We start from the raw sequence: 24,927 nt of genomic DNA, 5'->3' as shown, positions 1-24,927 counted from the left end.
CCAGTGTGAGCACCGAAACATAATGTGTACTGGGTTGGCAGGCAGGAACTCTTAGTTCACTTAACTCCGGCCCGTTTCATGCAATTTTTGTTGAACTAGAGCGCACTTCCGCATAAAACGCTTGGATTCTATGACTTATTTTTCGACATCGTGCAGTTTAATGCGCATCAGAAGCTCCTTTGATAAATGGTTCACTTTTTGTTTTTCTCAATATTGAGCCGTACGTTGTATGGGAGCGAAGGCTTATTCCCGCGAGCGCTATTTCTCGTGGTATCAGCACTTGCATCTACAGAAACAAACAAAAAAGTTGACCCTGAATGTTCCGCAGCCTGACTTCTTGCCACTCGCAAGAATAAGCTCAGTACCAAAGACGGTAAAAAAAAAAAGGAGTCCCTTACCAGCAATCGGTAATCTTATAAGCGTTGTAGCTAACCAGCTATCTACATGCAGCAAAATGCACTCAGCGACACGACACAAACAGGCAAATTTACGGTAGCTCCTTGCTGCTTACATATTCTGTACCTTTAGCTTCCACATATACTACAATGAAGCAAAGCTAAGAAACAACCTTAAGCAAACAATGCAAGTGTATACGGATGTATTAAGAAGAAACGATTCCTCCTCAAGTCTCCCTCAAAAACAATAGACTGAGGAAGCAGTAAATTGAGTTACATTAAAAACGGCGACGGTGCGATATCTACGACCTTCAAACAGCCGCTTTCTAAAACATCGATGCACTCGCATTTCAGCCCAAACGGAGGTCTTGGATGAGCACTGAAGTCGATGTCGCTTCATAAATCGAGATCAATATAGTCATCTCCTCAGAATTCTTTTTTTTTTCACTAGTCCTTAGACCTGGAGCTGCTAGGCAAGTTTTACGGTAGATAGAAGTAAAATACAACAGACTGAAAATAGACATCCGGCGGCCACAGTTGCCGCCCCTTTCCAGCGACCAATATTCAATGCCTCTCGGAAACCCGCACTCACTGTAGAAGCGGGCGCTCCCAAACAGCGACTAGTCGGCGCACTCAGTCCAGGCCACCCGCTGCCACCAAATGACCCGCACCGACGCCGGCGAACAAACGGCGGGCCGCCGCTCCGTCACCTCAGCGGAGGAGAACCGTCCGTGGAACCAGCGCCATCGTCGGTCTCCGGCGACGAGGAGCAGCAAAGTGGTCGAGAGCAGCAGCGGCGCGGGAAGGCGTCGTCAGATGATGGACTCGCGGTTGCGCTCCTGCTCGTCCGAGGAGCAGCCGCTGCTCTCGGGGCTGGCGGCGCCGCATATCTGCAGCTCGATCTCTGCGAGCCGGCTTTCGACCTCCCACTGCTGCTGGCTCAGCTTGACGCTCATCGTGGCGTTCTCGGCCTCGAGCGTGACCAGCCGCTCGCGCAGTCTCTTGATCTCGGCAAGCAGGGCCTCTTGGGACGCGTCCCGGACCGGAAGGGGACTCACGCCGCCGCCGCCGCCGCCCATCATGCTGCCGCACATCACGGGGCTGCGCGCAGGGAGAAAGCGAGCGGCCCGGTAAGTGCTGTCCCGTCGGGATGCTGGCCAAAAAAGAGTCCGCGTTGAAAACGCGACCGTGTCTCTGCGGTGGGGTGTCGCAACTTTAATTCACACGAGGGCATTCGCGACTGCCTTGACACATTTTAGTCAAATCTACGCTAGGCGCTTTCGCTCCGTTGCTTATGTAGAGCGCCAGCACACGTCGCGTTGTCCACTACTGTTTTTGATTTCGCGACATTTTCATTATTCTCAGCGTATAGGTGTACAGCTGCCAATAATGGAAGCGAAGAACCTGTTTAGGTGGCGCTGTCGTCGAAATTTATTTTACAATGGCTAACAGATGCAATAAGAACCTAACATAGTCCTGACTTCAGATAGTGGGGCTGCCATACCCGGCTGAAATACGGCCCCGAGTCGTCGTCACACGACTGGGCGCCGTCGTAACACACGAGGGAACCGAGGCCTCACCTGGGAACCATGAGCTGCGCCGTGGAGGCGGGCGAGGTGCCCGCGGGGCTGGCGTTGCTCGACAGGTCGGCGGCGGCCGGCGACAGTCCCATGCCGGGGGAAGAAGGCGGCTGTGGCGGCTGGCGGTATGGCGACGCCGGCGTCACCACCGTGGCTAGCCGCTTCGGCTCGGCCGAGGCTGCGGCGGACGGCGGCGGCGGGTACTGCTGCTGTTGTCGGGAGGGGCGGTCGGCGCCGTTGGAGCGGCTGCTGACGGGGCTGCCGGGATGGCCGGAGGGCTGGAGCAAGGCGGCGACTGAAGAGGAGGCCTCCTTGGAGGGGGCGCCGGGCGTCAGCTCCTCCAAGGGCAGCTTGCCTCGAGACTCGACCAGGCCTGGGGTGCTCCGGCTCCGGCCCAGGGACACTGCCGAGCCGCCGGGCCCCCGCCGCACGGGAGAGCCGCCAGCGGTGCGCCGCGGAACAACGGACAGGGCACGGTCAGGCGGCGGCGACTACGCGTTGCTCTCACGCGCGATCCACGTATTCACGCATAGCCTTGGCGGCAGACCATGGATCTTGCTGTTGAAACGCGTAGGTGGGACACGCACGGCACTGCCGAAGCTACAATTCTCAGAAGATGTGAGGTAGAGGGCTGTGCTCAACAGCTAGGTTTTCTAGGCTTCGAAAGTCCACTCAGTATCCCACTGCACGCTTCAACAGCAAGCGTTGTGACCTAGGACCTGTTACCTAGACAGGCGAAGAATTACACATGTGCTTTCAGGCGGCCATAGGAACAAGCAGCTGTGGAGGATGTTCCTTCGCCGGGAGTCTGAAATTCTGCTGGTAGAATTTTACAGTGCTTCAAGCGCTTTTAATTTAGACGACGGTTAATGAATTGATGAAAACCCAGCAAGCACGCAAACATGCTCCACTAATGCACACTGCTCCACTCAAAGCCAAAGCGTCGCATTCCCAAAATATTCCTCCGGCGCGCTGCGTTGCTGGCAAAGGCACAGGCGTGGCCCTGTGCAAAGACAGCCTCAGAAAGAATTTCGTACAGGCGGACCGACACTTTAAACACACATACACCTTTCCGGTGAGTAGAAAGTGAGTAAACTTAACTCTAGGGCACAGCCTTTTACAAAATAAATGCGCAGGAGGACAACTTAGTCTCCTTTTGCTCCTTTGGGTATAGAGCGCACTAACTGATCGACGTTTTGCCCGTCAAAGTCAAGCTTTGGGCAACGAAACAAAGCACAGTGAAAGGCTCTGGATTAAAGTAAGTCACCTGCGGGTTCTTTAAGTTGAAATAGCCCGTAGACGCTAGCTCATGGAAGTGAGGACCAGTTGTGAACACAGCTCATGTACAAAACGTTTGTCGTTGCGAGTCCTAGAAACGCCAACCCACGTTTACAGTGAGGCCGGAATTAAACGTGAAAACGCATAGGCCATACCCTCCTGCTTTGAAGTGAGATATTCCCTTACAACTGGTTTATGTAGACCCTTTACCGAGAAACACGAATTAGGCTAGTTGTACATGGCAGATAGAAGTGCGCAGGCAAAAATAGTCTGTTTCGACCACAGGCGTTGTTCTCGTTTCATTCCAGCCTTTCTGTACGTTTAGAGCAGTCTATCAGTAGCCGCTGCCAGTGCGAAGTTTATCTACAAGGCCTTTGCAAAACCAATCCCTGCGCGAAGCAGGGCCGAACGCCACTAGCAACTGTGTGCGATCGGCTTTGTAGCAAATATCGCGTGGTGTAGGCACACTATAACACTATACACAGAGATTGTCTTCTCACTGCGTGCAAATATTCTACAGTTCTCTATTTGTTTATCTGCTGTCTTCCACAGCATTAAAGCAAAGGGACAGGAGCAGGGACGGCCAGCAAAGAGTTGCCTTTTCGAATGCAGCAAGCTCTAGAAGGGCGGTTTTTGAACGTTGTTTTCAACACCACGCCTCACATTTGAACTATTGAAATGCGAGCGCCTCCTTTTTAGCTTTTATTGCGTTCATTACTAGGAATAACCTAAACCGAGATATTTAGCTTATCTTATTGGCCCCGCGGCAGCTTCCTGTCGTATTTTGTATTCCTCTGAAATAAAAATGAGCTTTCAGAAATCTTTTTTTGAAAGCAGATATGGATACGCATTTATTGACGTTGAAGAACCCCAGGTGGTTGAAAATAGACACCTTTAGCATACCGTGCACCGTGTTACCATTACCGGAGTACCGGGAGTCCGCTCACTGCCACTGAGCACGCGTTGATTGGTACCGAAGCTGCAGGCGCGAGCGCAGCTGCCGGGTAAACGGCGCCATCTGGCGCCGTCAAGGCAATTTGCGCATGCGCATTGGCTGTGGGCTCCCGGTATTCAGCTACCGGCACCGGTAACACGGTATGCTAAAGGCGTCTACAAACCGGAGCCCTCCACTACCATGTCCCTCATAACCTGAGTCACTGTGGGAAGTTAAACCCCTAAACCAAATCAAGCCTACAGCTATCAAAGAGAGCTTGCTCCAGAATACGTGCACGCACAAATGTACCAAAAGCAATATTTATGAAACATAAAAAAGTAAGTTTTTGCGATGAGATACGAGGGTGCGTCAATCAGGCTGGCCAGGCGGGTAAAAGGCTCTCTTTACTAAAACACAAATCAGTAAGAAAAGGTGGTGGCAAAAGTATTCTACGAACCTGCAGTTGGTGACGAATAAACATGCTTCATGCGTGTAAATAAAATCTGCAATTTCATACTCATTTTAATGAGACTGTTAAGTAAGAGGGCGTCAGTGAATAAATGTTAATAGGTTGCGGAGAAAGAAGAGAGATTAAAATATTAATTAGACTGAAGCCGTATGGCTCTGACTACATTTTGCAGTAGGCGCAACTTATGTAGTCTCGCTTTTCCTATTCCCCAAAGTGGAAGCTAGCCGAGAGTCACGGTGTGAATTTAATTTCGCATTCATGTCCGAAGAAGAAAAAGAGAAGGAAGAAAACTAGAGTTAAGTAAGAAAAGAAAATTAAGAACTAAACCGAAAGTATCGACTGAGAAAGACCTCCCGGCAGAAAGACAAAATGAAAAAAAACCAGAAGGGCCCAAAAAAACTGTGCGGCTGGTCGGGCCAAAAGTTGGCGACCCAATTTCCGCCGAACGGGGCCCCCAGGAGTCGTTTACGCGCGACAGAGTAACGCCGGCGCGCATTCCGTCGCAGCTAGCATCGTCGATAAGCCTCCTGCGCTGCGGCAGGGACGCGCTGGGGCAGAAAAAATGCGAGCGCGTGTGCCTACGCCACCGCCGCGCGAAACCGCGCGTGCAGAGTAGTACACGGAGCCAGCTTGGCCCAGCGCGCCCTTCCCCCACCTCCAAGACACCGGTGTGTTTCGTGCCGGAGCCGTTCTGCCGGCGTTTGCGCGCTTGCCCGTAAGGCCTGAGAGAGAGAGAGACAAAGAGAGAGAACCTCCTCTCTTCTCATATGGTGCGTTGTCGTCGTCGGCACGCTGCAACCTAACCCCGCGAGCTGCCTGGTCCTCTCAGAACGCAGCGAGGCACGCTGGCTGAGGCTTCCTTTCGTCCCATCAGGCAGCCGCTGCCACTCTCCATGTCCTTTGTTACTGCTTCCGTCATAAATGTCGACGCGACAGCTGCTGCGTCCTCCTAGCCATCGTCATCGCCGAGTTCACGCCGTTCTCGCGCTGTCATTCGCTGGCGCGCTGCCGGCGGCTGATGCTGCTTCTGCTACACGAGCACTTCTCTCGCGGAATCTTCCATCCCGGTGCTCTCTTTCTCTCTCTCTCTTGCACCTCACTGTGTTTTTGCGACGCCCTGGGCGAACGCGCGCGTTCGGCTTTACCGCAGAGACAGAGCGGAGGCAGTGCGTGGTGGGCGACCGACATATTTTGCCTCTTTGGAGAGCAGCGGCTCTTTCTGCGGAAGGGTTGTCTTCACTGATGACAGAGTTGTTTTCCCCATGTGCAGCGCAACGCCGGCGGGGACTGATGCTGGGGCTTAATAGACGTTTTGCGTGCATACAGGGGACATTCTGCCTACAACCGAGCCTACGCGCGGCCCTAAATGAGCTTTTGTTCTCGGAGATCAGTGCGTCGGGGGATGGGAGTACTTGAACAATATGGCTAGTCCGGAATTAAATGTTCAGAATGAATGGGGGTAGAAAAATACCATGACAAGGCACTACTTCTGTGATCGACGCGCACGCTACTAAAAAAAGGCATTGTAGCGCGCTCCTTGCAACTAAGTGTCTACAGGACTTTTTGCGCAGAGTAGTAGCTAGTAGAAAGAAAATCAGAGAAAGAGATAGCGAGAGAAAGATGCATAGGTAGAGAAGCGAAGCAAATAAAGGTGCGGTTTGCTGACTGAAGCTGAAGCTTGAAATTTCGAAATGGCGTGCAGAAAGAGTTTACGAAAGAATGCTGGCATGCTTCTTCGACGTTCCTAGAGCACAACTGCAGCTTGCCTCGAGAGCACGAGGCGTTATTTTAATCGGTCCAGAAATCCTAGTCGCTCCTAGCCTGCCAATGCATGCAATCAAGTTTAGTTTATTTTTGCAAATGATCGGCACCGGGAACATTCATGACAAAATGAGATATTTTCTTGCGCACCGAAAATTTGATTACTTCTAGAGAGCAGACTGAATTTCACGTTAAACCAGCTTTCTTCAAAGCAATTCGGTTGCGAGAAAGTAAAAATATGCGGGACACATAAGCTCTGCATTTAACGTTATGATGCGATTGCGTTATTGGACCCCGTCAGCGGATCCCCTTGCCTACACAGATACGGACACTGTTAGCTCTATCACAATGACGAGCATTATATGAAAGTCGGCAGGACATGCATTAAAGCCCCGCTTTAACCAAACCGTACGAAAGTGAACTGCGCGGCCTAGGGGTGGTGCGTCCGACTCGCAACCCAATTCCATGGGTTCGGTTTCCGACCAATAACCCCAATTTTCTTTTCAGTGCAGTTTATTCACTGTATATAATTAGGTATCTTAATGACGTATGAGTCATGTTACGACCTTCTAATCACCAGTTTCGTAATGTATCAATCACTTTTCAATTCTTCCGCACCACGTGTGACGCAGCCACCATTTCTATCAATTAGGAGTTTGGTCATGTCCAACATTCTTGGACAAAAATTTTGAGAATGGAAAATTGCTAGTAGAGTTATGGAAATATTGAAGGTAATAATCCATTCTTCTGATGTGTAGAAAAATCTTTCTTTTAGGCTTTTTCCATCGCTCGCATGCAGCAGTTACGACTGCCGTAGAAAACTATTGGGGAGCACTTTTGACGGTAGAAAAAATGTTAATAGCAAAATAATGCTAGCCTGCCAAAGCAAGATTTGCGGATATATTGATTTTCATAGTGAAATCTTGCAATATATGAAAAAATTGCGTACATAAACTGTTTGCCGCTCAAAAATGCTTTTGTCCAGAATGGTTGTATATGCGGGCTACGCCGGGGTTTTCCGCTGAACAGGACCCTTAACGCTGTCGAGTTCATAGCTGCATATTTATCTGCCTCGGTTGACGGATCTGTTCCAGAACCACTAAAACGCAGGCGCAGTTGTTCTATCAAGTACTTCGGAACGTGAGCGAAATAGCAGTAATGTAAAACTCTCAGAAATGTATAATTTACTGTTCTTGTTCGCAAGCAGTCCTATGCTTGCAAAGCAAACCTGCCCGAACAGCAGAGATATATCGCTCAAGATGAGGGGAGAAGCTAAACTGAGACCACACAAATGAATGAACTGCGTAAATGCAGCTTTCAAGTTGAATTAAATCTACTCGTCCGATCACGCGTCTGATATGAAAGCTCTACAACTTATCTATGTTCATTATCCTTGGGTACGAGGAAAGAAGTGCATGCTAAAGTGCAAGGTGAAGAACTTGAGCTGTAATTTTTCACCAGCTGTCTACTACAGCGTCCTTCTGGATCCCTGGTCTGGCTCTGCATATAGTTACGACATTTAATTTATCATTTATGCCTAGTTTTTCTACGCCGCTAAGACGGCGGCGCTAGCGCAAACATCTCACCTCAATTTAGGCAAAGAACTCTCAAACGCCGACATCATCCGAGCTGACGATTCCGACTTCTCAGCCTCAGAAATGCGGCATAATGACTGTTTTCTTCACGCGCTAATATCCGGCTCCGTCACTAATAAATTACTGATGAACTTTATCGAGTGACTTAGTAGTGTAAGCCATCACTGTTTTTTTTTCACTTGCAGCCGCTGTCACTCAAAAGAAAACAGAAAGAGCAAAAAAAAAAGCGAACGCACAGGCACAGTAAGGCAGGCATTGAGAGCCAAACAAAAAGAGGCAAGTGCTAAGCAAGCAGGCACGTGATCGAGGCAGCAAGCGACAAAGAGACAGAGAGAGAGGAGGAGACAGGGAGAGATATAAAGTAGGCTGAGAGGAGGAAGAAGAAGGAGGAAGAGAGAAGGAAGAGACGGAGAGTGCCGGTGCGGTAGTAACGATATATCAGGTGTGCTTTGGTGCTTGCGTTCGGGGCGGGGGGTTGGGCGGGCTGCTGCCGCTAGTCGGCGGTGTGTACGTGACGAACCTCTGTCGAGCGCGACGGTGTCGGCGAGCCCGGCCTCGGAGGCGTACGACGGGACGCCCCCCATGGTCGAGGGGACGGCGTAGCGCGGCGCAGCGGCGCCCGCGGCTCGCGAGGAGGAGTATGAGGAGGAAGCGTGTTGCTGTCGCTGGGCCAGCGTCGACGAAGAGAGGAGGAGAGGCGAGGCGGGAGCGTCCAGCTGGAGAACGGAGCCCGCGAGGAACCTACTTTTGCGCATCGGCTCTCGCTTGTACTTCTCCAGCCGCTTGACGGCGATCGCCTCGAGACGCACCCGGGCGGCGGGGTAGTCCTTGAGCACGTCCCACATGTCCTGCGACGGGACGAAAATAAAACGCAGGGGTAAACAAAAGGAGGAGGACGGACGACCAAAACAGACCCAACTCGCTCGCCGTATATTTGAAAAGCAGGGAGAACGCTGAGCTGAATGCGTCGAACGTCGAAACAGGAACGCAAAGCGGCCAGGGATATTTTACCCGCTCCCCTACAGCTTTTATTTTTTTTTGTATGCAGCATGCGCCTCGTTCCAGTCGCGCGAGGAACCGAGACAATTTAATGCCTAAACGTGACACTGCTGTGCTCACCGGATGAATGAATCTCATAAAAGGGAATGACATACAAGTGGCCAGCGCATTGACGACGCAGGCAGACACTGAGGGAGCGGAAAAGCCTAAGTAATGGCGAGATAGGAACGTGAGCGGCGTTCGATTCACTGGGCACCAATAGATTTCGCTCCTCAACGACTAGCTCTTCTTTTTTGCAAGTCTGTTTGTTTTCCGTTATGCCCAAGCTGCGTAAAATAACACTCAATAACACAGATATTGATGTCTCGGAGAACTTCTTGTAACCTGGCACAATGGTGAAAATGAAATCATAAGTTCCAAAACGTCTTGCCTTATTGTTTTTGATGCAAAGTAAACCCTAATGCAGCGCATCGCTTGTTCAGTAGTTAAATTCCTGCTTGGGCGACCATGTTAGTCCTGTTTACGCCATGTTGATATTAGAGCTCGGCGAGGAAAGTGATGGTGCTCTGTAAAAGACTTCAGCTACACGTCATCGGGTGCGTGCATAGTTTAGTGGGCGATACCGATAAACAACGGTAAGGTCAATCAAGCAGGTGCTACTATTTAACTGCCGGCATTAGTTCAAGTAGCCAGGATTGATGTCAGCTATAAAATGTGAAAATCCATCCTGTACAGCATCTTTAGAGCACAGGCCTCTTCGAAACCTTTCGGCTACACGTGTGCGCCTCTCGGTCATGCCTTAGACAGAGTGCGCTGTCTGCATCACATTTTAAAATGCAATCATCGCCACCCACCTTCTTTGTCATTTACACCTTTTCGATATCGGCCCATATACACCGGTAACAAAAGCGTTCGGTTCACCTCTCAGGAATCGTGTACCTGCTTGTAGAGGCAGAAGAGGTCCGAGTAGCCGACGGAGCGCACCGATGCCGTGCGGCGGTTGCCGGCCGTTCCCATGTTGAGGATGGAGATCTCGCCGAAGTAAGAGCCCGCGCGCAGCGTCGCCAGCACCGTCTTGCCGTTGTCCGTGACCACTTGGAGCCGGCCGCGGTTCACAATGTACATCTCCTTGCCCACTTCACCTGACGCAGTCATTGGGAAAGCAAAACTGCACGTCAGTCTCCGCCAATTCTGCACCTGTCCAATCAAGGCTCAGCGAATGACACTGTTACCCACGCGACAACAGGAAGCCTAATTTATCACTTAAATTAAGCTCTCTTTTCCGAGAAAACTTCTTATGAACATGGAGGGAGAGGCCGCATTAGTTTTTACCATGTGCAGCCAGCCTGCTGGGCACGCTTGGATGAAGTAGCCCGTAAGTGCTTCAATATACCACGCACTCCTGGAAAGTATTTGTAAGCTGAAGTGCTTTTCAGACCAAAGAATAATAATATTAAAAACATTAAAAACATGTGTCTAGGTGTAAGGCTACAGAAAAAACTGGACAACTTACTGAACCTTCGTAGTTGAAGCTAATCACAGCCTCGTCCTGCCTACTGCAAGCCGCTGTAGCCAAAGTGACTTTGTGCTCATGTGCTGTTTAATTTTCACTCCCATCCATTAGTGCAGGTCCCAGGCTAGTTCTGCCAGGCGACCCTCGTGCCGCCTGTGTATACAAGCCATTAGGCTAGTGGACGCCCACGCCACTAATTAACCGCTCTGTAAATGAGCTCTGTACATAGAGTCTCCTAGTTTCCGGACATATGCTCTAATGCACCGCCGTTTACACAATGTGAGAGAAAAAAAGGCTGGTTAGCTTAGCTAGTAAGGCCGCTGTACTAGACAGGCGGCGGTTCCGGGTTCGATTCTCGGAGTAGGGCGCACTTTTATTTGTGCTCTAACCAAGCGCACTAGATACCTTATGAAAATTATCTTGAAATCCTAGCACATAAGAAACGGCACAGTGTTTCTTTGCACGTTTAAAGTTCTGATTGGATGGATGCTAATGCTTAATTTTCATTACCACGAGAGAGCGAAAAAATTATTCGCTGTTCCCCTACTCCACTTTTGTCTGTTGATACCATTTATCTAGTGAATGGAAGGGGAAGAAAACGAGGCTTTTGGAGATGTGCGTACGCCTTCATTAGCGGCTCGCGGATGAACCGCATGAGATGCTTAAACCTGCAAGCGCAGTCTACGCGTAGCCACGCACCTTTCCTGCAGATGTAGTCGCCGGGGCTGAAGAGGACGGGTCGCAGGCGCAGCACCAGCTCGCACAGGAAGCCGGCCTCGGTGTTCTGGAAGATCTCAACCCGCTTGAGCGTGTCCAGGTGCACGTGGATGGCGATCTCAGCCTTGAGCTTGTCGGGCAGGCAGCCCACTGAGCGCTCCTCGTCCGAGCACTTCTGCGTCAGCCAGAGGTAGTCGAACCAGCGGATCACCTTGTTCTGAAGGTGCTCTGGCACGTGACGCATACGCATGTACGTCTTCACTGCGTCCAGCTTGGCTGCAATACGCACACAGGGAAGGGGGAAAGGGAAGGCGGATGTAATTAGTGAAAACCGGTTATTCTCACCCAAACTGTTACTGAGTGCTTTTCTGAGATGCACGCGGCTTTAAGGACAAGTACTAGTAGTATGGTAACCATGACCTGCATGCAGTGGTTCACGAGCTTAACACGAATACTCAATACCCACTTCAAACAGCCTTCGAGGGGCGGTAAAGGCTGAAACCTGCGCGTATTGACACTCTGGGAGAGACACAAAAACAGGATTACATATGCGTGAAACTGGAAGCCTCGTGCGCTTGAGGAACACCAAGGCTCTTCATAATGAATATGTGTGTTGTCAAAAGTGAGCGACGGCAGTCTTAAATCAGTAAAAAACGAAACGAAGCAGGATTCCCTCGGAAAGTGCGCACATACGTTTAACTAAAAAGTCACATTTCTTAAAGAGAGTAAAGAAACATCCCGAGAAATTCTTCGTTAAAAAAACGTGATTTCTGATTCAGACCAATGCTACTTGTGTTTCTACACAGCTGATGCTTTCCTGATCAACGGTAACACCAGCAGTGTTGATTAAATACTGTTATCGAGATTTTTTCTGAGGCAGCAAGGTGCTTCGTAAGCTTCGCATTCCAACCAAGCACACGGCGAAATTCCCTCAGGGAGACAAACGCGTTGAGTACATCGTGTGCAACCCTCAGCAAGTACCTCACCATTGCTCGGCCATGCTTAAGCAAAGGTGTCTGGTAACTGCTACTCCGCACTAAAATAAACGGTGCACCTCACCTTGAAGGAACTGCGGGTTATTGAGTCGTTCTTTAATACAGCGCGCGCACAGAAGAGGCAGATTCCAAATACACGGATCCGGAAAACTCCACTAAGCTTGAATATACGAGGACAAACGAGGAACTCATACGACAGGCACATTGCGCTCGTATTTTTTTTATGTTTCGGACAAGTACGTACGCTAGGGAGAGAACCAAGCAGTCCATATCAAAGTATTAATTCACCAGGTCCACTCAGCGCGGCCTTTACTTTTGCGGAAGCACTGATTATTGCAGTGCTCAATGTTCCTGCGCGATCCTTAGGACTGAGACATAGTCGAGAAAAGTGCTTACTCTAGACAAGTTGCGGTAGTTCGCCGGCAGTCACCGGCGACTGGTGTTTTTTTCTCTGCTTTTTTTGGTGCCCTCGTTGCGGCACACCCGACAAGACATCACTTCAAAAATTCCATGCAGTAAGTCAGGCATATTACTCGAATGCCTTGTAGTAACAGAAACAAATTAACTGAATCTACGCAAGTAATTTTAGAAGATTTTGGATTTTATTAAGAAAGCATAAGGAACCGAAAGCAACTGAACGCTGTTCGGTAAACAAACTGAACTTACGCGTGCTTTCAACGTTTGCTAAAATCATCTCCGTCACCCCTCAGGCAACGGTGGCGAGCGGAATTTTCGCCGAAATCGCTACACTCTAAAAACGTGCAAACTGCACGGCCAGAATGTTGGGAAGTGCCTTGTATAGTGTGTTTTATACTTAAAGGGAGCACGAGAAATGGTTAAACCGTCTCTAGAAGAAAAGGAGGTTTTCCTGTGAAGCACGAGCGCTGCTTCAGGCTCTTCCTCTCGAGCTCTGTGCGCGCTTTTATTTTTCGCGTCACTGTGAAACCAAATTTTCTTGAATGAAGACCCGGTTTAACCACTTCTCGTGGTCCCTGTAAGTATGGCACACACCGTATAAGTTCCTACCGTGTGCTTGTTTCTTTACGCGGAAGAAAATTCTTGAAATAAAGCGTACGACCGCACCAAAGCAGGCGCCTCCACGCGAAGGTTCCAAGTGGAGGCGCAAGCTTCGTATGTTATAAACACTTCACATATATCGTCAGTCAGCAGTACCAGTCTGAGAGCTGCCTTAAATCGTGTTCCATTCGGCGATACGCAGTAGCTCTCCGAATCCGCGAAGGGGCAAGATGTCCGTCACGGTCCAATCAGAAGTCAGTTCATGAATCCAAATCGCCCATTGGCACGCTCTCTTCGGTTTTTCCGGAGCAGCAAAGCTTTCTCTGTATCACCGAATGGAATACGCCATTAGATGTAGACCCAGCTGCTAGTGACGGTATAGTTTCAGGGTCGAGGAAAGGACTAGTTAGCGCTGCTTGGAAGGGACGAGAGCAAGGCAGGTGACAGACACAGCACTGCTATTCGGTCTCATTCTATACAAGTTGAGTGGTTTATTCCTGTTCGTGAATGTACCGACCGGTTCAGAAATTGTGGGTTAAGCTTTCCAATAGTGGGTTAAGCTTTCCATTCTGAGCAGTTTGACACCTTTGAACTCATTTTAATTTTTTCAATTGTTTGAATTATTAATTGATCAATCAGACATTTTAAATTTTCCTAATAGGCATCACCAAGCATTGGCGTTTTTTTCCGAGCATTTTGACACTTTTGACCTCCATTTTTCTCATTTCTCTATTTTTAATTAAATTAATTATTCAATTACAATGATTTTTATTAACTCGTCGTCGCCTATCACACACCAGTCAAGCATCAATCACTATAACTACAAATTACCATGATAGGATGTTTTTTTACGCAGCCCCCGATTATTTCCGACACGTGATGCCGACTACTTCAACGGCGACAGATTTTCCACCGAACGAAGTGTATACGCTGTCGCGTAAAATAGCCTGCCCTTTGTCTCTCTGGGTCTCTTTAAATCGGATACTTAAGCAAATCCGCTTACACAACCCGCCAGAAACTGAGCCCAGCTCCCGTGCCAGCGAGACGACCGGTCAATTTTTGTTGTTTATGCCCTCTGGTCGTTTGACTGGACCAGTCACAAAGTCAAGCGCGCTATCAGTGCCAACTCGTCGTCGTTCAGAAACACGCCGCGAATTTTAACTGTGTTGCCGCATGCCTGAAGAGCGACAGTTTTATTTCAGGCGCTGATCGCGCGCTGAGTTTTAGTTTTGTTGACGCTTCGAAATAGAATAAATTGATGATGGATATCCTGAGTGCTGTTTATAATTTCTCAGGAGTGTAGCTGGCTGAAAAAAAAAATGGCGGTGGTTTAGCTCTGGTTAAACCTGGAGTGACGTGATAGTTACAGCTGGCCGAGTGAAACTTGCTCAGTTTAATTTCAAAGTCAGTCTTCCGCCGCTCCGTCTCTCTGGGCGTTCCTTCTACATCTTCGTCCCACTTGACACGGCGCATGCGCACAGCTGTTGCAGCTCGGTTTCGCCGGCGGGCCGCGCCGCCTGCAGCTGCTCCGCACCACGTGACCAACCACGTGACGAGCCACGTGACCGTGCCCACGCTGAAGGCTCGAAATGCTACCGTAATGTAGCTATCGCTACAAAAGTACGCACGTGAAATCTGCGATATAAACAAGTGTTTGAAATGCGATTAAAGATTCAAATTATGCTAATTTATCAGCCAGGAGGCTGTGTTTCCAGCGTCACGCGATGTCATAATGGCCTCAAAGACCCTCGCGAAAGCGCCACCTGATTTGCTTTTAGAAATTTTACAAGGGAAAGGCTGTCTGAAAGAATAAACGAAATGAACACGCGCTAAACAAAAGGAGCGTCAGCATGAGGTAAGACGTACAATATATGCAGCGAGGTCACGATTACTAATTGGCCTCTGCTTTAGCACTCAACGTCAAGCCGTTGAAGGAACTAATTTCTATAAGCCAGAAGCGAGCTTGAAATTCAAGATCTCCGCTTTTTCTCCTCTTATGTAGAGGCGTAAAGGGGCTTCGTAAAAAATTTAATTCTTCTTGGGAAAAAACAAAACAGCGCCCTTACTTTTGGAATGCACAGATTAGAGGGATTTTGCCGAGAAACGCAAAGCATGTGCCTCGAACACAGCCGAAAGCATCGAGTGAGGAAAGGCAGAAGCATGCTGATTTGTAAACAGAGGATTTTATCATAGCGGAGGCGTACTAGTGCAGACGTGCACCAGTTTACTGAACGCCGGCTTCGCAAGCTCCTGGCCCCACCCCTTCCACTGCGCCAGCGCAGGTGTCCGGTAAATCTCCATACGCCTACTCTAGTACGCTTCTGCTATGCTAAAAGCCGCTAATAGCGCATGCGCTCAAACTGAAAAGCTCTAAGCGGACAGAAGAACACAATCGCCTCAGATAGCAAAGGTTCCTGTCAAATTTAACTTTCAATAATAGCAAAGAAACGTCGCATTTCCAGTGACGGAATCTATTTCAAGTAGCGGGTCTCATGTCAACTATAATCGCACATTTTGGTTTGAAGCTCCCTAGCAATGTATTTTATAGTTTGCATATGACAAATATCTGCGCATTTGTTTTTCACAAGCTGTGCTCTTAAGAAGAAAACGTTGAAGGACTCTTTTGTTATGTAAAAAATACTTATCATTCACTAATGAGGCTTAAGTTCAAGTATGTATGCCTCGTTTAGGATCCGTATACTAAAGTCAATATTCACCTACTTAAGAGAATCCAGAGAAAAGCTGTGAGATTTATTTATTGTAAGCTTACACAGTTCGATTCCTTTTCAGAGCTAGCAAAATCTAAATGTATTAACCGTCTGAGGTAAGAAGAAAATATACTCGGCGAGAATTTCCCTCCTTAGTAATAAACTGGGACTTGGTGCTACACCGCTTTTATTGCCTCTGATAGACCTACGTACACACGTTCACTATGATCCTGGTTCACTGATAGTGATGTTGCTTCCTTCATTTCTTGTTTTTGAAATATTTAAGAACAAGATCATACCCCGCTAATTGTCATCATGAAGCCTGATAGCAGTAGTTACGTTCGGTTAGAAAGACTGGCGTTTTTTGATCATTGTCAACGCTTCTGTTCCAAGAAACAGCTGCATGCCTATCCAATAAAGTTTTCTCGGCCCTTGTAATGAAATGTTAGGAGTATTCAGAAAGCGATGAAATTTTCATACCGGCGGGCACAATTAAGTAGCCTGGACGAGATCAGGCGAGCTCGTTTCAAATAATCCCGCGAGCCAGATAACGTTTAGTGAATCCCTCTTCCTGACATGTTTTCTTCACCTTTTTTGGGGGCAAGGGTGGGAGGGGGGGGTGGGGTTATAAAACAGCATTTTTTACATCACTGGATTTCGCAAATAATTGCGGTCTTTCTGTACTCGTTGCATTATCACACTTCTTGAGACTTTCCTTAATAGCCTCATTAGACGAAATTCAGTCAGGGAGCGTCGTCGTTGACGCTGAGAGATGGGCCCAAAAATATGGCGTCGCAACGCCGTCTTCTAACCACCGAAGCGGCTAGTGCGACGACGGCATGCACAACAAATAGCAGCAGCAGCAGCAGCAGCCACTTTTTCACTTTTTACTTCACTTTCACTCCAAAAAAGCACAAAAAAACTTCACTTTTTTCAAGCTATCCTGAAGTCACGTGTTGTTAAACGTTGGGGAAGACGTGCAATAGCATTGTGACCAGATCAAGATCAAGTATAGCTCGGTGTCATTTCTGACCGGCAGAACATGTCTACCGAAGAAAACATCAAGCAAGTGATTGAAAAATCGCATTCACGCGAACTTTTTTTTTTAAATTTGCGCTGGCGCTGACCCGGGTGCTCAGGTGACCCAAGGCAGTAAGTTACAAAGATTGTCGAAAGAGGAACTCAGTAGCAAGATGCGATAGAGCTGGATCCATCTGAGGAGCAAGTATCGATGTGACAACACACACAGTGAGCGTATGAATAGCTGTGCAGGTGCACTATACTTATCCCTGCTGAGCGCAAACCAGAGCAACGAATGAGGCGCGACTTAAGTCGTGATGTCATCGAAATTTTTTCTTTTGAGTACATTTTCTCTATATTTCACTTTCGCCTTTGGACACCTCAATAGCCTTCTGTCAGAAAATTTGAAATTTTTCTGCAGCAAAAAAATTTGCAAGATGCATCTCTCCTTTTTGAACATTGTACTGTGGTCAACCGGACAGAGGCTTTCGGTATCCGCCTTCCTTTTTTTTTGGCGCTCTGTTCCAACGTTCAAAGATCTGTCTCTCTACCAACGAAACAGAGCACATTCTGGGGTTTTTTTTATTGTCGTATATAATAATACTCATATTAATATTAACTTTATATAATGCCCACTCTCATAAATAACCGATGCGAGTTAAGATGCACGGGAGATATATACCGCGGCGAGTGGGATACGCGCTTTTCCTCTCTACTAACTATCCGCTGTTCCTTAACCCGCATCTAAGTTTCAGTACTCACTGCTGCAGCCTAGCTTTGCGACTCGTGCATGCTATCGCGGCGGGCCCCGGTTCGCCCCGTCTCGAGCGAACGGCTCCCAATATTTATTGCATAGCGTTAGACAGTGCCCGGCCTAGGTGGGCCCCGGTTCGTTTAAAAAATAAACAAAGCAAAGCTACATCTGCGTTGTCCGGCTACTGCGTAGGACGCGCTACCTGAGCTCCCTTATTTCCTTCTCTTCTCTCCCGACTCCCCAGACGATGCTGGAATCTCGTTTCGCAGTGGCGCCGAAACGCGCAGCGAGCAGCTGCGCGGGACGCGTCCGGCACTGCGGCGGCGGCGGCGGCAAGCTCTCCCGGCGGCGAATACGGGGCACCATTCGGCGACGGGGGCGCAAAGATTGCGATTCGAACGAGCCGCCCCGCGAACGCGCTGACCCAGCACGTTCGAGTCGCCGTAAGCTGAGTGCTTATGCAAACGAGGGCAGGCAGCCAGATTGGCTCATTTGTTCGGGAGTGCGCCGAGGGTACAGCGGCCCGCGCGCGCGAGCGCTACAGGGATAAAGCGAAAGCGCGGCTAGAACGATCCTGGACGTATGCGAAATAACGAGTAAAAAATCAAATGCCGCTCATGTGGGACGGAGGGGAAGGAAGGGGGGGCGGGGGGCGGTCCACCAGGAATTGGAAATCATCGGACGACACGGAGGCGAGTGCACAGATTGCCACTTGCCCGCCATCGCTGCTTGCTGTATTCGCACACGCGGGGTGCACTGCGCACACACTCGTGTTTAATTAACGACGATGTCATTAGCGCACCCCAGTGTTGGCTGAGCGCGATTATGCATCACGGCTCGAGACTGTGACTTCCAGATTTTCTTTCTCCCGCGTTGCAACAGGCTATGACCTTTTAGAGTTAGCCGAAACTCAATAATCCATGTTAATATCAATGACTGCCGGAGCATATACGTGTTTTCGCGGGATCAGCCTTCGTTTGTCGTTGTTTACAGGGGCATACTAATGACTGGCTGCTTTTTGATGGGGAAGTGTGCAACAGGATGCAGAAACGCGAAGTCGGCCACGCGGAATACCATCGTTTGGTCTTGAGTAAGGGAAGCGACAGGTAAGATTAATATATTTTTCTCGCGCGCAGAGACGCTGCTCTCGTCACATGGAATTGTATCTAAAGTGAAGTGGATAATAAGCACATATAAAACTCATCTGCAGCGCAAAACGCAAGCAATATTAGAAGAGTTACCAGTTGCTTATTAGCCGTCACAAATTCATTACGAGAACTAACCCTTTTCACGCAAGCTTATGGTGGCGCATGAGAGCGTGAAAAACACGAAAAGATTTTGGCTTCTCGGCGTGGTTGCGCTTCCGAACTTCGCACAAAAGCTTCCGAAGCTTACCCCTAACCCGGCGTCGAAACTTTAGCTTAAAATTTCCTGCATACTTTGCGTCGAAACATTATTAGGAAACCGTCAGTACTTCTGAGATTAGTTTCACTGTCAGCATGTAATGACTGGACCTACAGAATTACTTCCACACAACCGTATAGAAACAGTGTCTACTTACAACCGCCTCCTTTCCTCTTCACTACATTCACCCGTTCCTTCACGAAACGGGTGAGGGACGTCAACTGGCGTGCGAGAGAACGGGTGAGGGAGCTCTCCCCTCTTTCAATTTTACCGAGACTGCTAACGCTACTTTCGAAGCTTATGAACCTTCTCTTTTTTGTCGTTAAATAATATCCAAGAGCGAGTTCCGTGAAAATCGCACACGTTATTTATTATCACTGCGAAGGCAGAGAGAGAGCGCGCTTTTTCTCTCGTTAAGCATGGAACGCCGCGACACATTCCTCCAAGAAAAAAATAAGGAGCGTGTTCATGGCAACAGCGGCGCCGATTCGGCGCTCTCTTCGCCTGACGTCTCCGCGGAAATGGACAAAAAAAAAAACTCCCTCGAGACAGTGTCAGCCGGACCCGGAAACTATTTAGAACCGAGCGAGAGCACTTGCTCAGAAATTCCCCACTTCCGGCGTTTCCTGGAAAGGAAGGAAGGAAGGAAGAAGAGATGCACTTTTACTCGGGACGGGGAGGAGAGCAGAGTCGAGAATGTCGCACATCCTGTCGGCAAAAGGCCGAGCGGGAGGACGCAGTGAGTCTCCAATAGTATAGGGCAGAAGCAGCTCGCGGTGCGCACACACGACCGGAGGAAGATAAGAACTGGTGCTCAGCACCGACTGCAGTGAGGAAGCAATATGATTAGAAAGCGCCCTCGTAAGGCGTGCGAAGGGCTCCTCGTTCAGTCCTACTGTAGCGCATTTACTAAGTGTCGAACAAAACAAAATGAGGAAGGGTAGGCACAGGAAGAGAAAGAGGAGGGGGAGGAAGATGAAAATGAAAAGAAGGATGAGATGAGAAGAAGAAAATTTTATGCCGTACTGATAGCCAATCTCTGAGGTGTGTAGCCCTCTTATCGCGAGCTAAGATGCATGTATCCCGCCCCTCACCTGACCTGGAAAGGGCGCAAATTACGACACTCAGATGCCTACAAACAACGGCCATTCTTATACCCTACAGAATATGTTCGGTTACAGACGACGAATGCGACCCTGCATGCCCGCACTGCGGTGACGGGACGCACGCCAATCAAGACCATATAATATGGCAATGCGCTAGCAAATCCCCTCCGACGACACTCGTGCCAGCTCTCTCGGCGGAGGAATGAGACAAGCTCTTGGACAGTTCAAGAAAAAAACGCAGCTGGCCCCCATCAAGCGAGCTCAAGACGTCGCCCCCGACTGGAGGCCGCTCTGGACCTACCTCAGGCACGACTGATCCCTTTCCTTTTCTGGCAGTAAAGTTGTAACCACCACCACCTGAGGTGAAACCTGTAGGTGCTGACAGCCCATTTTTGCCGCAATTATGGCCGTGAACAGCGTCCCCATAAGCGAGGCATGCCTCTCCCCAGCCACGAGTCATTCAAGCATCCAAGCTGAGACGTGTGTGTAATTTGGAATATTAAGACTGCCTTCGTGTAAACAAAGAGTGCAGAGAAGACATGAGGTGATCGGGCGCTGTTTCTGATTGAACACGGTCGGCGCTACACTCTTGTTGTAAATTAACTGCGCTCTGGTCGGCCACTCTGTTCCGGAGCAGTCGTAGACGCACCTTAGCCATTTTGACCTGATCATTCAGCGCATGGTCACACCCCAATTTCGAATTAGTCACGAGCTGGTGGTTTCGATAGAGCGCTGAAAAGATTCATGAATGTAGCCTCAAGAGGAGCTACAGATTTACAACGGACTGCTTATACGTGAGAGCACTCCGTGTCAGACTGCCGGTTTACAGATGCAAAAGCTAAGCCACGGACCAATCAGCGTTGCTTTTATGCACGAAATATTTTATGGATTCATTTCCACTTAGCTGCATCCATTTAGTTCTTATTCCCTATACCTTTTATAACACTGAACGATGTTTGCAGGTGGATTACCGTTTTCACAAGCTCTTCAATCTTCCCTCGCTTTTAAAACGCTTAAGAAGTGTGTTTAAAATCAGCGTGCCCCTAGATTTATTTTCTTGCGCTATTCGCGGGCTCTTCGTGCGACGCTAAGGGCAAACTGCTAAGACTTTCTCCATTAAAGTGAAAGGAGACAAATGTAAAAAAAAAGCTTCCTCGGCCGCTTGAGTTGCGTGAAAGTAAGACATTAGCGAGATCTCGGTAACTGCGTAAACAGTGCGAGGGCAGCAGTATTAATCTTACTTATGCCGAAAATGTACTCCGCCCAGCACCCAGTCAGATGAATGGGGGAAAAAACAAGCGGCAAGAGAGAAAACAAAAAAAAAACAAAATGTAGAAACCAGCAAATGAGCAAGGGCCCCCCCGAAGGTCCGCGCAGTTTTGGGGCAGATGATGGTGGTGGAGGGGCTTCCAAATGGAGTGCGTCGAGTTTTTCAAACATAAAGAGACCTCGTTCCCCGTGGCACGTTGCAACGTGAGGGCCGTTCCTCTCTTCGCTATTCCTGTTTTGTTTCGCTTGTCTCTTCGCACCTTTCGTTCCGCGTGTCTTTACCTACGCCTCGCAAGTAGCGAACGTTTGGACCACAGCCGCCGCCACCAGCTAGCAACGCGGTGTCTACTGTCGTGTTTCACGCGCCCGCATTGAAATATGCGCTGTCGCCTCTCTGAGTGTGACGGAGGACTCCGCAGAACATTTTCCAGCACCTACACGCCGGCTGCTAAAACACGCGTCCCACCACCTCGACGTTCGCAACCAGTGTGCCAAGGAAAGCTGTGGGCCCGAGTTGAGCGCGAGTGCGTGGAATGTTTGATGATGCGCCATCGCAGAGGGAAGCCGCGAGTGAGAATACGGGACAGAACGTCAGCTTTCCCGGGACAGTGAAGGAAGAGATAAATGTGGAACGAATAAGAGGCAAGGCCCCCGTATTACTCCACTTCGGGCGTATCAATCCGGATGTCGCGTGGCCTTGAGGGGTAAGAACGCAAGTTTGCATGCGCTCCTTGACGGCAATATTCCCGCTCCCAAAACGGAAATGATTGCTCCCACCCCCTACCTACCCTCCTTTTATTTATTTATTTATTTATTTTTCTTTCGGACTTCAGTTTTATAAATAGCAAACTAAAATAAGACAATATCGGTGAAATTTCCTTTAGGATTTCGAACCCTACCGCCACTCGAGACGCACGACAGTCATTACACAGCGATACGTGTCAAAGGAAAATAAGAACGGGCACTTTTGTTTGTTTCAGCGAAGTTCTAGGTAAGCAAAGGTAAACATGAAGAAGCTTAAGTGCTCGAATCGTTTTAATATTGGTACGGATAAAGCACATAGCTTCGTCGGGACAAGGTAAACACGAACGTGCCTAAGGCACCTTAGGAGCGAGCTGCGCCCACGTACTACGCGCCAGAAAAATAATGGATGTTACTCGACACCAAGGGTAAACAAAAGAACGCAGGTACAGGAATATTTCAAGGTCAAGCGCTGCACCGTGATTGGAATCCACTTTCGTTGTTATTGGTTTTTTTCCTCACAGCATGTCTCTGGGAGAAATGAGATGGAAAGCAAAGCACACAAACGGGTCGCTTGCTTAGACGAGGAAACGAAAAAACTGGCGTCCAAATTTCGTGATGCGAAGACTTTAAGGAGAAAGCGACCGCAGCATGCTTAAAGATGAATGGAACAACACAATCACTAGAGGAGACGATCTATTTTCAAAATGTGAAAGATCATATTAGAATGATCGTGGATGGCCTGTTACTGTCCGATATCATTCAGCGAGTTGTTTGCCCATTTTCTCTTCCTCTTTGGCACAGGCTATTTCCGGTTTCCATTTGCGTGATTGCGACAAGAATGAAAACGTTTTCTTTCTGGCCTCTCGGAAAAAGAAAATCTTTAACGGGAATGGCGCGATGGGCAGTGCATAATAAATTAGATCTGTTGGGTTACATAACATTCACCAGAACATCTCTGAGCTTCAGTCGAAATGTGGACACCGGGTCCATTGCGTACAAATGCCATTTTAATGCCTTTGGCCTCAGAAAAGTTTAGCCTTGGCGTCGTGAACCAGTGACGTACGCGTAAAATGCTATAGAATGTTTCGACTCTCAAAGCACTCTCTAAAACTGTACAACTCAAAACAGGAGACTGAATAATAATTACAACAAAAGGAAAACGAGACCGGTAAAACTAGTCCAAATTAACTTATTAAACAAGAGCTGGAGAGCGGGCATAGAAGGTGAAAAGGGGCAGGGGGAGGGGGGGGGGGGGGGGAGTAGAGATGAGAAGACTCAGGGTGGCTGTCTTCCATAGGGAAATAGGCGATTAAAAGAGAAAGACCAAGAGTGGGGAAGAAGCACGTTAAGACAGAAATGAGAAGCGTGCGTCACAGTACCCAACTCTCGCTAAAGCTTGACGCCCTCAAGAGACAGAGTAGCGTTTAATCCCTGCTCAGGCAATGGTCTTATAGTCACGCGGCTAACATCGGCTACGCCATTACCAGGCGGCTGACGCTTCTGCCGTGGTTCTATGACACACAATCCTCACTCTCTTCACTTCCTCAGGGAGAGATGGAAAAACAAACTTCGTTTAAAGGAAACACCGAAACCAGATTTGTGGCGCCTCAGTTGTCGTAGAGCGTCACAGTTTAGTCGAAGCAAGGTGTGCCTCAGCCATGGTTTTGGCTGGATGTTCACGTATATAGGTGCGAAAGAAAGTAGACGGAGCACGCTATTGTCTTCAGCCATTATTCACGCCTTGCCTAATTGAAATTACAGCTATGGATGCCAGTGAGCTCTCTAATGGTTAAGCAATGTTTCTTCATTTCCGATAGAGAAGGCGGGATTGCACTTTGAACGAAATCGCGTGCTTCGTTTACTTATGTCCGCACCTGTACGTTTGACTGTAAGCCGCAGTAAAATGAGCCAGACGGTCTGTTTTCTGCGATCTTGCTTTTATTCCGTTAAAAGCATAACGTAAAACGTTTACTTCCATCGGTACTTAAAAAAAAACAGAAAATACGGCATTTGCACAACATTTCGGTGAAACACGGATCATAAACGACACGCTACTTTTGTTGTGAGCATTAATTCCCGGTTTTGCGTCGAACCAAACAGAAACAAAATAATCTTATTTCAAACAATTGATTAATAGCACGCTGTCGAAGCTTGCAGCAAGCAACTGCTGTATATACCGGGTTTTGAGTACTCTAATTTGCTGTTACCGCGATGGAAGCAATATCTACTTAGTTGCTGTTAAATGCGCCTCCACTAAAGACAATGTTAGGGAGCTACTTAGAATTTACAAAAAAAAGCGTAGCAAAGAAATTGGGACATAGGCTAAAACATTGCCTCCTGTTTGGTTACCCACTCGTTCGTAGCACACAACAAAACTTGAAAAATGTAGCTAGAGCGAGAGCAGTTGAAATTACTTCATCGGTATTCGGATCAGCGCACATGAAGGAAATGAAAACTTTTCTTGAATGTAAAGTAGGCTATCATTAAAGGACAAAGAAAACAAGAAAAAACCATGTATACCTCCAGGTCGGCCCTATTTAAGCAAGGTATACGGGTGAACAGAGAAAGCAGAAGGGAGACCAACTCTGAGTGCGCGATGGAGAAAAATGCGTCTGATAGAAGCATCGAGACTAGATGCTTTGGTAGTCGGAGCTAGACCGTCGCATCCA

General features: G+C 48.5%; 1 protein-coding gene across 1 annotated transcript in view; it reads right to left on the bottom strand.

Annotated features, from left to right (window-relative positions):
• LOC144125364 (uncharacterized) overlaps positions 1-24,927 on the bottom strand; it is a 226,084-nt gene that overhangs the window by 2,085 nt on the left and 199,072 nt on the right. The window contains exons 2-6 of the mRNA XM_077658677.1: positions 11,224-11,517; positions 9,951-10,153; positions 8,533-8,860; positions 1,976-2,378; positions 988-1,496 (exon numbers count right to left, since the gene is read on the bottom strand). Of these exons, the coding sequence (XP_077514803.1) occupies positions 1,208-1,496; positions 1,976-2,378; positions 8,533-8,860; positions 9,951-10,153; positions 11,224-11,517 (1,517 nt within the window). The 3' untranslated portion in view covers positions 988-1,207. The remainder of the gene's footprint in view (positions 1-987; positions 1,497-1,975; positions 2,379-8,532; positions 8,861-9,950; positions 10,154-11,223; positions 11,518-24,927) is intronic.

The sequence above is a fragment of the Amblyomma americanum genome, chromosome 3 (genome assembly GCF_052857255.1).
Source record: "Amblyomma americanum isolate KBUSLIRL-KWMA chromosome 3, ASM5285725v1, whole genome shotgun sequence".
Taxonomy (NCBI): Eukaryota; Metazoa; Arthropoda; class Arachnida; order Ixodida; family Ixodidae; genus Amblyomma; species Amblyomma americanum.
This window is presented reverse-complemented; position numbering and strand designations above follow the sequence as displayed.